A 15,292-nucleotide genomic window follows, 5' to 3' on the forward strand; every position below is an offset into this window, starting at 1 on the left:
GAATGTCTAGGTCAGAGATCTTATAAGCTACTTGATAGGCTACACAGAATCTATAACACAAGCTGGAGATGCCCTTTTACTATAACTGTAGGGATAGTGTGCTGTAAGAGACAGGACTCCAGGATTTTTCTTTTGAATGAGGAGAACACACACCTGGGCTTACCACATCTTTCGCTGGAGAAAATAAGAGCAGAAATTATTTTATTTCCCATCCAGTATTTTTCCTCCCACTAGATTTTGCTCTCCCTTCAGTGGTCCTTTCTACAAAGAGCATCTCATAAAATGGGAAGGGTCTTTTGCTGAGCATATTTTAAGGAACAGGAATTTGCTTATTCTAACTGAAATTCTAGTGAAACTCTGTGCCTTTGACTACTGCTTGGAGTTTGAACAAGTCAGTGCACATCTAAGAAGGCTTAGCCCTGGAGGTCAACCCATATATAAAGTTGGATCTTGGTTTTCAACCAACAGTAGTTATCAGGAGATCAGAGGTGAAATGTGATGCCTGCAAAACTGATTCACTAAGAATTATGAGAGCTCTTCAGATAGTAGTTATTTATATAGTTGTAAGTACAAGCGCACACATAATGCTAGGCATGGGTTGTTTTTTTTAAAGATCTGATCCTTATTTCTTACAGACTAGAAAGACTGATAGTAAACCCTTAACTAGAGGTTGGGTATTTTATTATTGAAAGATGGAAAATGCAGGATCTGAAGGAACCTTGTTAACCCTGATTTACTTTCTTGGATATTTTAGCCTTCTGTTTAAACCATGCATGATATTTTCTGTTAGATATTTGATTTTAAAATGACAATGTTTATGCAAGTATTAAGATGGAAGGATTTAACTCCTGAATAAAATTCTTTGTAATTAGAAAAAAAGAAGATGTTAAAACAGATACATCTCATAATAAACAAGCCTGGTGTCTTAGCTGAGAACCTGTGATGAAAATTGGATTTGTTTTCTGCTCCAGCCCTGAAAGCAGTATGTTTTGTGATGATGTCCTTCTATCTGGCCCACCCCTCTATCTGTCTGTCAATCACCTGGAGATTTATCTGCATTCAGCATGAGCCCGACGAAGGTGGAAGCCAAAATGTTGTTGATAAATTTATGTATGTATGCACAGAAGTGATGAACAAAAAGTGAGCTGATGGAAAACACCCACTCAGGGAACCAATAATAATCTTCTCTTCTTGCCCCTCTCACTTGCTTCCTTTCAGCAACCACTGGAAAGAAAAGACAGCCAGAATAGTTCCCAGCATAGTGTCGCCAGCCACCGAAGCCTGCACACTGCCTCCCCCAGCCACAGCACACAGGTGCTGCCCGAGCTCCCACCCGCCGAGGCCCCGGCTCCAGATCAGACCGACAATTCTGGGCAGAAAAAACCAGATCCTTTTAAAATCTGGGCCCAGTCCAGGAGCATGTATGAAAATCGACGTAAGTAGCACCCTGGCTCCTGTCTTGCCTGGACCCCATCTTGGTGCTCCAACTCTGTCTTGAGGGTTGTTGAGAATAGATTGTCAGTGTGTGAACAGGAGAGAGGTGAATCCGGGTGAAAGGTGACAGCATCTCAGAGCAGTGATAGAATCTGCTGGACATTCATGGAGGCTCTGTTCTGTCATCTCTTTGGGCGGGGTGGGGTAGTCATGGATGGTCATCAGATGAAGGGCCTGGGGGAAAAATGGCTTTATTTTTCCTTTCTGTTAGAAGAAGTGGCAGATAAGAACTACTGCCTCATTAATGCTTCCCTGCGTGGAGACGGTGGCCTCCTTCGAGCTCCTGTCTAGTGAAAGGGCTCTCATATACAATAGAACATAAATACGATTGGTGTGGATTACAAGAGTAATAAGAAGAAATTCAGTGCTTTTTTAGTGGTCTCTTGGTTTTTAAGAATACTTATAATGTTTTAAACTGTTATTAATCTTTCTAAACATTCCTTTCAAAAAGGAAAAAAACAAGCAGTGGGTATTTGTGCTTTAATTGTTCATGCTGTAGTTTTGTGTATTCCTTCAGCTTCACCTTTTTGATAAATATGAACTACTGTTGTCTTATTGGCTCTGATAAACTGAATAGTCCCTGGACTTTTTTTTTTTGCTTTTTATTATGAGATGATTTCCAAAGACTGTTCACCACAAATAATATTCATTTATCTTACTAAATCCATGTTCCTAAAAATGCTTTAATCTTAGGGCGTGCAAATAGACACCCCTTCTCCTTTTTTTTTTAGCTGTTGATTTTACTGACGTTTTTTCGTACGTGTGGTCAGGACAAAGTAACTATAAAGTACATGCACTTTAGATTGTCATGGGATAGGAGAGCATGTTTAATGAGGGTCTGCTAAAGGGTCTGATTAAAATTGGAATAGAGAAAGGAATCACTCTGTCCATCCTCATGGCCCCCACTCCCCTCAGCATAAGTGTCCTTTGGAGTCACAGCTGGGGTTCTCTCCGTACAGCCCTCTGGAGAGGCGAGACGCAGAGGTGATGGGGGCTGTGGGAAGTGCTACAGCCTGCTGCCCACCCACTTGGACTTGGCCAGGAGGCAGTCCCTGGCTGGCTGAAGCAGCTCCTCTGTGACCCAAACCGGACAGGAGAGTGAACCCAGCAACCTGTCTGAAAGCAGGCCACACTGCTGGGTGAAAGTCAGCACTTAGGGGACACAAGGCCTGTCTGCAGTCTTGGTGATGGTCAAGTGTTAGAAGTTACCCAGAGGTTTGTCTGTCTCCTTTTCCTCTCCAAGGGAGAGACATCATTACCTTCTCACTACAGTAGTATGTGGAATTAAGTACAGTCTTTTGGCTAAGGTTTCACTATGCTGGCAAAAGCCCGATAATTTGTGAAGGATTTATTTAGTCTCTGGACTAGAAAGACCCCTGGAGTATGCCTGACTTCAGGCCAGAAGAAATGAAGTTCCATTTGGAGCATCCCTTGTAAGCAGTTTTGCTAAACATGAACCTGGCGTCTGTTTTCACTGGGACTTCTCATTGATTGTAATTATTTCATTGAAGAAAAGTTTTTCAAAGAGTATGTTCACATTCCCTTCACATTTCCAAGCACACGGCTCCTCCAATCAATGACCCAACTTCAGCTGATGTGAAGATACTGCTTTATTGACCATGTCCCTGCTCTTCTCAGTTAGTACATATTTATGACTGAGTTTCCCATGTATGAATCTTTTTGCAGTAAAACAAATTGTGTTCTGAAGTGCTGGTGAGGGCTACATGGATTGACAGACAATTCTAACACACCCGAGGAACACAAGGCTCTAGCTCAGATGCCATTTTTACCTTGATGGAAATGGTATTTCTGTTATATCAAGCGGTATTTCTATTATATCAAGACTTTGGTATTTACTTTTTTAAAAGTTTTCACCAGGAAAAAAAAAAAAAACTAATTCTGCCATAGCCAGCTGCTCTAAACCTAGAATGAGAAGCAGACCGAAACATTTGGAATGGTGCCTCTTTAGGCCTTGACTTTCTAGGACATCTAAGGAACAGGATCTAGCAGCACAAATGAGAAGCAATTTTTTTGTGTGTGTGTGATTAGAGGCTCCATAATTGAGTGATCGTAGAACCTAATTGATGTTAAAATTCACACGGATTTCTTCCTCACAACTAAATGAGGATAATGATAAGATTTCTCTCTCCATGTTATTCAGTATCTATCACAGATTTTTTTTTTCTTCACAATATCTTATTGAATGAACCTACATTAGTCTTGTCTTTTAATCAGTATTTTGCTTTATTCCAGATCAGTTTCTGCCATTCCCACAGGCTGTTTCTTAATCTGCTTTTTTGAAAAAAAGAAAAATTGCAACATGTAGCCGCATTAAGTGTGATTCCCTGCCCCTCCCTGCAAGGCAAAGTACTCCAGGAAAAACAGGAAAATTAAAGTCAACGGGAGCACCTTCATTGTACCCTTAATTTATCCCCCTTTTGAGGGGGAAATATATTTTCCTTATATTTCATTTTATTGTGAAGGGCGGTGTGAAGATTCTTAACCAAGTCTCTGATCCAGTTCCTTCACATGGTATGAATGCCATGAATACCGCATTCTTTATATGGCCATCTGTCAAAACAGCAGTGTCCAGATGAATCAATCTGAATTACAGATGTGTTAATAAATCCCTTTGATAAACTTAAATGTTCAGTTAAAAACAAGCATGGAAGTCCCTTAAAAGTCACATTGACTGTTTTGTATTTTTTCTAGATTACATGGCAGTTGTGCATATCTTTAAAAAATGACATTGATGAAGTCAGTTATTTGTAAATGTTCAGGAAGAGCAGCTGGTATCCACTAGTGTTTACTACAAAAGAAAATCTAAAGCTTTCACTTGAAACTTTACCTGTTCGCAAGAGAGTTGGGAAAGAAAAAATGACAAAGCTGTCATATTAACCGGCTTACACCTGTCCCTTGAGAGACATGCTTACTGATCTCGAATTGGTGTACAGCTCCTTTATCATGGTTTAAGAAGCTTGGAAGCTCTAGATTTTAAGAGCTATTGTGACAGTTCTTACTTGTGTATTTGTTCAACTCTTGGCCAGATGTGATGACTTGTGTCACTAAATAACATAGTATTTTGGTTGAACTGCCAAGAATACATCTGAACAGGTATTAGTCAAAGAATTAATCACATCAGAAACTTGATACTATTTTAAATGACAAAAGCATGCTTACATTTTTCTCAAAAGGAAATAAGTGGTTTAGATAAATCTCAGGTTCATGACATGATTCAAACAAGGTCGTATGAGAATGGGTACTTTAGAGTATAATTAAATAGGAAGAGTCTTAAGATGGTAATGCTGGTTCAATGAAATTCTCAATGGTACTGTTGTAAATTCTAGCTTTTTGACGAGAAAAGTACCATGAAAAAGAAAAGACTCAAACTATAGTCTTTTAAAATCCACAGCAGCCTTGACCTTTACTGTGAAAGCTTAACTGCACATTCCTTATCAATCAAAACTAAATTAAAATGAAGTAAGAGAAAGCACATACATTAAGCTTTGCAAAATTGTGACATTAATATTCCAGCTATGTCACCTTCGCCTGCATCGGGATTGAGCAAGGGTGAAAGAGAGAGAGAAATCAATTCCACGAATTTTGGAGAATGTCAGAGTAAGGATCCGCTGAAAACTTTCATTTCTGTATTATTACTCATCCTGTTTGATGTTCCCATTGGTCTGGGGGTGGGAAGAAACTCAGAAAAAGGAGGGAAGAAAGAGGGATGCCAGGAACAGAAGTGTTTGGGACTTTCTTGTTGACCAAGCCTAGATCAAAGACAAGGTGAAGTAAAAAAGTGATAGGCATGTTGTAACCAAGTCTGCAAATATGTTGTGTGTCTGTAGTAATGGAGACACCAGGAGGGTTCTCTGCAAACCTGGTGATCCCATTGTCTCTAACGATCAAAGGAAGTCTTTTGACTGCTCTGTCGGGTTGTTGATGGAATTACAAAGGAAATGAGCTACTCTTCCTGTCCCCTGTACCAGTGCTTAGAATAAAGAGAGCTGGATGAGATTTTCTTAGCTCTTCTTGATTTAGACTGGGAAAAATAAAAAGGCGATAGTAATATCAGAAAGTTGGTTCTACCCTGCTACCTCCTAAAAACTTAATTCTAATAAAATCTTCCTGAAATGAAGAAGAGAACAAAAACAAACATTTTGGGGGAGTAGTTTAGAAACTGTAATGCCATTGGGAATAAGTGGCAGCAGAGGACAGAGAAGATAAAATAATTCTGTAATGTGTTTCGGTACTGATTGATCACCAAAGTTCTATATTTGGTACATGGTATTTGGTTGGTGGAAGAATATAATTGTCAAAATGCTCAAGTTCAAGGGCCAAAAGACTTTCTTTGTAACTTATCTGTGTTTGTGTGTGTTTTCCTGAAGGTTCATTGTTTGCATCTTCTGCACCCTTGGGGTCTGTCATTGGGCATCTTCATTTTCAATCGGAAGCTCTTTAAGTAAATTTGCCGTTTGCTTATTTCTGAGAAGAATTTTTTTTCCCCAATGGGCTAAGCTGTTTGATAAGCCTAAGTCTGTTGCTACATTTGGTGTCACTATAGAATGGACAAGTGTTCTGGTGTTACATGATGCTGTGATAAAAATAAAAATTGGTCTGGGCTGGAGGTCTCTGCAGAGGTCTTTGCTTGTTCACAGAAAAGTTCAGCTATTTTCAGGCAGACTCTGCCAAGAACCTTGTGTTGGCTGGAAAGCACCCATGGTCTATTTTGGTAATAATTCTCCTGCTTGAGTGAACCTAAGACGGAGACTCAAGTTGATTTAATTTGTTGTTTCAATGAGGCTATTACAGCAAATACCCTTTAGCCAGCTACTCAAACAGAAAGAAAATATTGTTACCTTAGCACGCTCAAGAAAATACCATTCTCAAATTGTGTTTCTGGGAGTACTGTGATGTAGCTTAACTCCATGTACCATGGCGTCTGACAGCTTAGCCCAGGCAATTATAATGAAATGTGTTGGATAAGAAGATTCATTGAAAGCACAGCATTAAGATAGCTCAAGCACAAATATTGGATTCAGGCTCCTCTGACTTGGATTTACCTGTTCATTTAGTTTCTTTTCTCTTGACATATTCATTCACTGTCATTTTAAGCTTATGGGTGAGTCCCCAAAGTGGGACATCTGTCACCTGCTTGAAATCTGAAAAGCCACCTTCTTCTTCCCATTGCCATTGTACAAAATCAGAGAAGGTGGAAACTAAATTCTTAGTATCTACACACTCCTTTAGCCCCAAAGCCAAGGAATTAAAGAAACCAGAAATTCTGCAGAGCAGTATTTGAAAATCTCTTTTAGGATTCACAGCCACTAAATTATTTTTTTTCTCTTTAAATAAAAGATTGGTCATCTTATAGACTATAAAACACACTACAAATACACTAAAATATTAAGTAAGAATTAAATAGGAATAACCCTTTTTTATTACCTTAGTTAAGTCATAATGGTGTATAGGACAGTCTCATGTACAGTAAGCATGGTCTTACGGAAATTTCTTTAAACAAAAAATGAGATTTCCATTTCAAAACCCTGAACTGTTACTGCATTTTGAAAGTAAAATATCAAGTTATTGGCTAATAAATTAGTACTTACAATGTTGAAATATAGGCAAATCATGGAGTAAAAAACTCATTTAGTGATGAAATATGGTTCATTTTCATAGAACAATTTGTTGTTGCAAATTGTAAATTGTTCATTTACATAGAACAATTGATCTTAAGGATATAGAAGGCTGGCTACTTTTTGGTAATAGTAGTGAAATCATAGTAAATGTTCTAAATTGGGAAATATTAGGATGTTTGAGAGTAACTAGTTTGGCAAAAATGACCTAACAGATCATATTATCAGTGTGCTAGTCTTGGTTACTTTAAGGAAAAACAGAAGCGGTGTTGTTTTTTTAATAGTTTTTGCCATAAGCTGTTTTTTTTTCATCTTGTAGTTTATAACATCGGCACTTAACAGGTCTCCTGACTCCTCGTCCCCAGCCTCCGCATCAGAGGTCAGTCTGACTTAGCATGAACTCCTTCCTCAGATATGGGCACCCACTTTGTGGTGCAGAGCATGATAATTTTAATTTACTAAATTCCTCTTGCAACAATACCCAGGAGAGTGGCGAGCACTGACTGCAGCCTTCATCAGGGATAATTTCTTGATGAGGAACTATCAAACAGTGATTAGTCCTTTGGAAAAAAGAAACAAAAAACAACACTTCAGGCTCAATGACTGTCCCCACCATTTATTTTCGCTCACCGTCCTCTTTTATTTCACCTGTCCAGATTATTTTGTTTGCTTGTCTGTGTTTGAAAACTGTCATCCATTCAGGCACGGTCAGTATTGGTCCTGTGACTATGTTCGCCTTAGGGCTCTGATTCCTTTTATCACAGAAATAATCTCTCTTCCTCTCTCTTCTCTGCAGTTCCAGATTATCAAGAACAGGACATCTTCCTCTGGAGAAAAGAGACCGGATTTGGATTTAGGATTCTGGGTGGCAATGAACCAGGGGAACCTGTGAGTCTCTTGTCTCCCTGCCCCATCCTGTCCCTCACAGTACTAATTTCTAAGAATTCAAACCCAATTGGCAGCAGTGACAGATCACCAAGATTCGAGTTCCACTAGGTGCACCCAAAACTCTTTCCATCTTTTGAAAAAAAAAGTTTGATTTACAATGTTGGTGTTAATTTCTGCTATTCAGCAAAGTGACTCAGTTATATATATATGTATCTTCTCTGGCTCTTTCATCTTAACCAGTGGGAGTTATTCTTTGGGTTTTGTGGAGCTCTTTCTGTCTTGAGGAAGAAGAGACTAGATCCTTTCTAAAGAGTGTGTATTCATGTTTGTGGAGGGCGGCAGCTGCAGCATCTGTAGCTCCCTATCAAAGAAACAGAAACCAAAAAAAGCAAAACAGGAATAGACATCAACTGAGAACACAATGGCCTGATCCTTCTGGGCAATTCTGTTAAATCTGCCAGCAGGTCGTTGGCTTTGTATATTGAGTAGCTAGGACATAGAAGGCACTTCACAAGGCATTATGAGAGATTAGAGAAAGTAGGAGCACTCTCTTTACAAAATTAGAGAAAGAACCCTGAACAAGGATCAGGAGACATTTAATCTCTCCGGGCCTCATCTTTAGAGTACATTGAGGAGACCACCGTGAGATTCTTTTGAAAGGGGAAAAAAGAACTAAAGATAAGTATTGTTCAAATTTTCCTCATCACAGTAAAAATAGTTATCATTTCTTGTCTGCTTACTATGTGCCAGTTGCTATGCCAAAGGCTTTTAACGTACATCCTTCTCATGTATGCATCAAATCTATGAATTTACCCCCATTTTCAAATCATGAAATAAAGACACAGAAAGATTAATGTGATCTTGCCTGGGATCACAGAGTTAGTAAATGGAGGGCCTGGAAAGGCTGTGATTCCAGAGTCCGTATTCTTAACCGCTCTTCTACCAAAGTTCTTTGTAAAAGATACATGTCATGTAAAGACCGTTGTGCATTATTACCTAGTGAGAAGGCAAGGAAAACAGATGTTTTAGCTAAAGTTTGTAATGTGCTCAGTCACTCAGTTGTGTCTGACTCTTAGCAACTCCACAGACTGTAGCCTGCCAGCCTCCTCTGTCCGTGGTATTTTCCAGGCAAGAATACTGGAGTGGGTTGTCATTTCTTTATCTTGGGGATCTTCCCGACCCAGGGATCGAACCTGTGTCTCTTGTATCTCCTGCATTGCAGGCAGATTCTTTACCACTGTGCCACCTGTGAAGTTTAGTGACTGGTTAATATAACAATACCAAGACACTAAAAATAAAGACCTGTTCTGCATGCCAATGCTATAGACTATGGAAATAGGGATGCCCAACCAGACTTTGCTTGATTCACCCTTTCATTTAACAGTATTTATCGTGCATTCCCTATTGCTAGGCACATGCTGACCTTTAAAGAAAAGTTGTATTACTGTTATACTTAGCAGAATTTTCTGAATAGAAGGCTTATAGAAAAGGAGAAAAGGTTTTGCCCATGAAGGGAGTAAAATGATTGATTTCTGCAAAGGGGAAAAAAGAATGAGTCATCAGCAAACCACAGATAAATGTCAAGGAAGCAAACAACAAAAGGTTATTTTTTTGCACCACTTAAGAATTATTGTACCACCTAGCACAGCAGCTAGAACCCAGTGAAGGGCACGGATACAGACACAAATGAATGGGCTGAATTTTGCTCAGAGATGTGAAGGCCATCATTACACAGACAAGCCTTGTTTTATTAAGCTTTGCAAAAATTACATTTTTTTGCAAGTTGGAGTTTGGTGCCAACTTTCCATTGTCAGATGATGGTTAGCATTTTTTACCACTTAAGTTTTTTTTGTTTTTTTTTTTAAATTAAGGTATGTAATACCTTAATTTTTAGACATACTATTGCACACTTACTAAACTACAGTATCTGTGTTTGTTTGAGCAGTTAGTCGTGTCCAACTCTTTGTGACCCCATTGTCTGTAGCCCACCAGGCTCCCATGACCATGGAATTTCCCAGGCAAGAATACTGGAGCAGGTTGCCATTTTTATCTCTAGGGGGTCTGTCTGACCCAGGGATTGAATCCGTCTCTCTTGGGTCTCCTGAATTGGCAGGCAGATTCTTTACCACCAGCGCCGGGTAAACATAACTTGTATGCATTGGGGAGAAAAATCATGTGACTCACTTTGTGGTGATACTTGCTTTATTGCGGTGATCCAGAACTGAACCCACAATGTCACCAAGGTGTGCCTGTAATAGTCAACCAAAAAGGTTAGTGTTTCATCTATCATCTAATTACTCAACAGATTTATATTGGTCACATCGTACCACTGGGTGCTGCTGATACAGACGGCCGTCTGAGGTCTGGGGATGAATTAATCTGTGTGGATGGGACACCAGTCATTGGAAAATCACACCAGCTTGTGGTCCAGCTTATGCAACAAGCCGCCAAGCAAGGCCACGTCAATCTAACGGTGCGGCGTAAAGTGGTGTTTGCGGGTATGTTTTTCATTCATTCCTTTAGACATTGCCTTGTCACTTTATGCACAGAAGAGGCCCCCTTCCTGTGTCTGCCTCCTCAAGCATCTATTTTAGCAAATATTTGCAAATGTGATTAAGCACAGAATTTCCAGATGGTTTGCTTCTCTCAAACCCTGCAAAACCACTGTCACTCAAAAGTACTGTAATGTGCCAGCCGTGCATATCCAACAAAGGCTTTTAGAGCAAAGCTAGTTGAATATATGGTTACGTCCCTCCATCCCCTTGCCAACCAGAACTTAGTCATTGTCTTCATTTGATGAGGATTCTCAACAAAAGAGGTCACTGTGACAGGTGAATTGTAGCACCCAAATAAGAGAGCAAAAATCAGTCTCATGCTGCCAAATAAGCTTATAAAAAGTTACTCTATTGTTGACAGTCATATGTATTAAACTATTTTAATTTTTTACTTTTTCTCTATAAGAAAGCCGTATGGCTAGCCAGTTTTAGGTACTCTTTGATTTCTTCCTCTACACCCAGAAGTCCTATACGTTCTTAACTCAAATATAACCTGTTTTGTAAAACCCTTGGCAATTCTCTACTCCCTCCAACTGCCTGCTGATTTTAGCCTTCCTTTCTTGCCATCCTTGGCAATCATGGTTTACTTCTGTGTTAGAATCTGCCATTTTGAGACAGTCCATGGAGTGTCTTCCTTTCGCATTCATTCATCACCTTTGTTGGCAGCCCCCACCTCCAAGTATTCAAGACAACCCAGAATGCTGAAGAAAGAAATTCCATGTTATATCAGTGGAATTACTGAAAAAGTATGACATGAAATTTTATGAATTCTCCATAGCTATGGTACTAGTGAAACAGCTACTTATCAAATAAAATCAACTGGCTCCTTGTTTAGGAAAAATTAGTAGAACTCACTTCAATGGTATATAATTAATTTCAAAAGAATTAAGACATCAGGGTCCAGTGTGAAAGCCCTGCTACCTGTTGCCGCCATGGAAAGCAGTGTTAATCACTTATGTCCTGAGAGCTCGTTTATGGTGTCAAGATAACATGGTGTCCCGTGTAGCCAGAAGCAATCAGAAATGACTTTAGAGATGAGTTGAAAACTTTTTATTTCACTGGTCCAGATAAAAATAATAGAACAATGAGATGTTTGTTTCAGATTTATTTTTTTAAATTTTAAATATTGGGGTTTTTAAGCTCTTGGGTAAAAAGGCATATTAAATCTTTGAAGAGACATAAGGCTCAGTGAAATAAGCCAGTCACAAAAGGACAAAAATGGTATGCTTATACCTCTATGAGGTGCCTAGAGTAGTCAATGTATAGACAGAAAGAATGGTGGCTGCCAGGGGTTGGTGATTAGTGATTAGTTGCCAGGGAAAGTGATTAGTGTTTAAAAGATAACAAAACTTCAGTTTCAGAAGATGAAAATTTCTGGAGATAGCTGGTGGGGATGGTTGGACAACAGTGTTTCTGTACTTCGTGCCACTGAAGGATACATCTAAATGGTTACAATAATAAGTTTTAGGTTCTGTATATTCTACTACTATAAAATGAAATCTATGAAAGGAGATGCTTTAGGGAATAAATTTAGTAGTCCTATCCAAAATCTGAACCCATATTTTGCTTTTGGCATGAAAAATGAGTGGTCCCACCTACTTTTGTGGCTATCTAGGAGTGGTTTACCCTGCCACTTGATAAAGCAATAAAACTGGAATTTGATAAAATGAATTCTGAGGGAGGTTAATGTATCCAATTCTGTGATCAGAGTGGATCACTGACATCTGGAATCTGGGAAGAAAAGTGAAGTATACCTCTGACAGGTGTTGTCAGGAATCCTGCAGTAGGGAGGTCATAATGGTGCTGTCAACTTACAGTCTCTCTGATGGAAAAAGCAGAAGCAGAGCTGAGCAGAAATGTGACTTGAGGGTAATGACAACTTGAATGCAGATATGTCTCTGAGGCAAAGATGGTGGGCCACATCTTATGCTTCCTTCAATGGGTCGTTTCTGTTTGTTTCATTGAAGTCTTACTGCTGTACAATATCACATATGTTACAAGTGTATAATACAGTGATTCACAATTTTTAAAGGTTATACTCTGTTTGTGAAATGAAGTGAAAAATCGCTTAGTCATGTCCAACTCTTTGCAACCTCATGGACTGTAGCCTGCCAGGCTCCTCTGTCATGGAATTCTCCAGGCAAGAATACCAGAGTGGGTAGCCATTCCCTTCTCCAGGGGATCTTCCCAACCCAGAGATCAAACTCAAGTCTTCTGCATTGCAGGCAGATTCTTTTCCATCTGAACCACCAGGGAAGCCCATTTATAGTTATTATAAAATACTGGCTATATTGCAACATTGTAGAATATATCTTTATAGCTCATTTTATACCTAATAGTTTGTACCTCTTACTCCCCTACCCCTATCCTGCCCCTCCGCCCATCTTCTGCCCTCCGATAACTGCTAGTTTGTTCTCTGTACGTTTGTCTGCTTCTTTTTTGTTAATCCACTAGTTGGGTGTATTTTTTAGATTCTACACATAAGTGATGCCATGCAATATTTGTTTTCTCTGTCTGACTTATTTCACTTAGCATAATGCCAAGGGGTCATTTTTCGATCTGTGAGGCAGGAAATATTTCAGAATGGGCCAGTCTTGCTGCAGATTTGAGTCCAAATACAGATGCTGAGACACAGTATGCCCTAAATGTAACAGACTCTGGGTGTCCCCTTTGTTCTCCCATGGTATCGATGTCTGCAGATCCTGAATGTAAATACTAATGAGAGTGGTTTTCAGTTCCTGTGTCTCAGTTATGTGAGGCCAGGTGCTGTCATAGCTGTCACTCTCTTGGTTTGATTGTGGAGTGGATGGGGGAAGGAGGAAGGGGTTGACAGGGCACATTTCTTGCAAAGGCGGGTAACCAAGAGGTACGTCTCTTGCACAGCCCCCAAAACCGAGAACGAGGTACCCTCGCCAGCCTCATCCCATCACAGTAGCAACCAGCCGGCCTCGCTGACGGAGGAGAAGCGGACCCCGCAGGGCAGCCAGAACTCCCTGAACACGGTGAGCTCAGGCAGTGGCAGCACCAGTGGCATCGGCAGTGGCGGCGGTGGCGGCAGCGGTGTGGTGAGCACCGTGGTCCAGCCCTATGACGTGGAGATCCGGCGCGGCGAGAACGAGGGCTTCGGCTTTGTCATCGTGTCATCGGTGAGCAGGCCCGAGGCCGGCACGACGTTCGGTGAGTGTGGTCACTTCTGCTCCCCAGCGTTTCCTGGGGTGACTGTTCTCTGGAGAGGGAAAGACGAGCCAGAATCTCATTAACAGAAATGCTTGTCATGCTTTCCGCTTCAGGTAATGAAAGTCTTAATTGGGGACGGACTTTATTGGGTAGCTTTTCCCCTCCTGAAGGTTGGGATTTTTTTTTTAACTCTTCAGCTTCCATTCTGGTGGCACGTTCACAGGCAGACAATGTCATGCATAGGTGAAATTTGCAAAGAAGCCCCTTGACAGGATAAACTGTGAGAAATTCTTGCCAGAGAGAGACCTTTGCAAGGTCCTGAGCAGGGTATCAATCATAGCAGTTGTCTCAGAAGGTCTCCGCATTTTTAAAAGAAGCATATGGTTTTAGAAATAAATGCCTGGGGGGAAAAATAGAGGTGTGAGGAGTAAAAAATATACATGCAATGCCCTTTCCATCTTATCTGTGTCCTTCCTCTACTCTACCTATCTCCATCTGAAATTTTAAAATTTTAATTTAAAATAATATGTTTACTGTTGCCTGGTGGAGAATCTAATTAAAATCTGAGTGCAGAGCTGTTTGTCTTCACTGCCCTTGAATTCTAGCAGGGGTGGTTGTCCTGTCTCATCCAGATGTTGGGGGTTTCAGCAGAGAGTGGAGAAGCGCAACTGTCACCCTCTCACAAGGTCAGCTCTCTGCAGGGTGCATGGGCTGAGACAATAGGAAGCCAGGTGATTCTAGGAACTAGGAATCACGAGTCTTCCTACTAGAATGGATCATAAGTATGTACTCCAGAACTGATCCACCTTCTTCATTAAATAAAATGTCATTTGTTGTTTTCCCCAAGCACATTTGTTAGTTAATATGGAATATGATGGGAGATGGGAAGGGCTGTGAAACATGCTTCAGCTCTGTCTCCAAATGGCCTACCCACAAGGAGTCTGAAGACCAGTGGTCCAGGTCGCTTGCTGGCTAACATCAGCTAGGTGCTCCATCCTGTTGGATTTCTGCTCTGGTACAACTCTGTTTGTCTCCATTTAGTCTTGGTACTTTGCTTCCTGCTAAAGTCATGTCCCTTTAAGGTGCAAACTTCAGGGGACAGTGCGTCAAGCCAGGTCTGTGCATGTGTGGCTGCAATAACAAACACGCATTACTAACAGTGCCTCTCTGAGCTCTGTTAATAGCATTATCACAGCATGTTGTGGGTATTGGGTGACTTGACCTCAAGGCAGGGTGGTTTTCTGGCTTGTTTCTCCATTAGTTTTGAAGACTTTTCAGTCCAATTTGAAAAGAAAAGAAAAGCAGAGGGGACAAAGACATCTCAAGTTATTTTCTTCAGATCTGCAATTTGTCCCTATGCACCCGGTGATATTCTCAGAATTTGAGTTCTCAGTTTCTCCTTCTAGAATGAAACAACAGATATGTCTGGTGGGAGGTTTTGTGTTGTTAACAAATATCGAATGTCTTCACTCACAGTTTGGTGTCTGATTGTTTTCCTCCAACTTCTACAATGAGCAAATTAAACTGTCCCTAATACCTTGC

The 15,292-nt window shown here is 40.4% G+C and overlaps 1 protein-coding gene across 25 annotated transcripts in view; it reads left to right on the forward strand.

Moving 5' to 3' along the window:
* The window catches only part of MAGI1 (membrane associated guanylate kinase, WW and PDZ domain containing 1), a 644,187-nt gene that overhangs the window by 606,198 nt on the left and 22,697 nt on the right, over positions 1-15,292 (forward strand). For 16 of the 25 annotated variants that reach the window (XM_059880041.1, XM_024983171.2, XM_024983156.2 and 13 more), the window contains 5 exons: positions 1,219-1,435; positions 5,029-5,112; positions 7,927-8,018; positions 10,324-10,516; positions 13,457-13,750. In XM_059880041.1, the coding sequence (XP_059736024.1) occupies positions 1,219-1,435; positions 5,029-5,112; positions 7,927-8,018; positions 10,324-10,516; positions 13,457-13,750 (880 nt within the window). The remainder of the gene's footprint in view (positions 1-1,218; positions 1,436-5,028; positions 5,113-7,926; positions 8,019-10,323; positions 10,517-13,456; positions 13,751-15,292) is intronic. The other 9 variants (XM_024983163.2, XM_024983164.2, XM_024983165.2 and 6 more) reach the window with 1 other exon arrangement.

The sequence above is a fragment of the Bos taurus genome, chromosome 22 (genome assembly GCF_002263795.3).
Source record: "Bos taurus isolate L1 Dominette 01449 registration number 42190680 breed Hereford chromosome 22, ARS-UCD2.0, whole genome shotgun sequence".
Lineage (NCBI taxonomy): Eukaryota > Metazoa > Chordata > Mammalia > Artiodactyla > Bovidae > Bos > Bos taurus.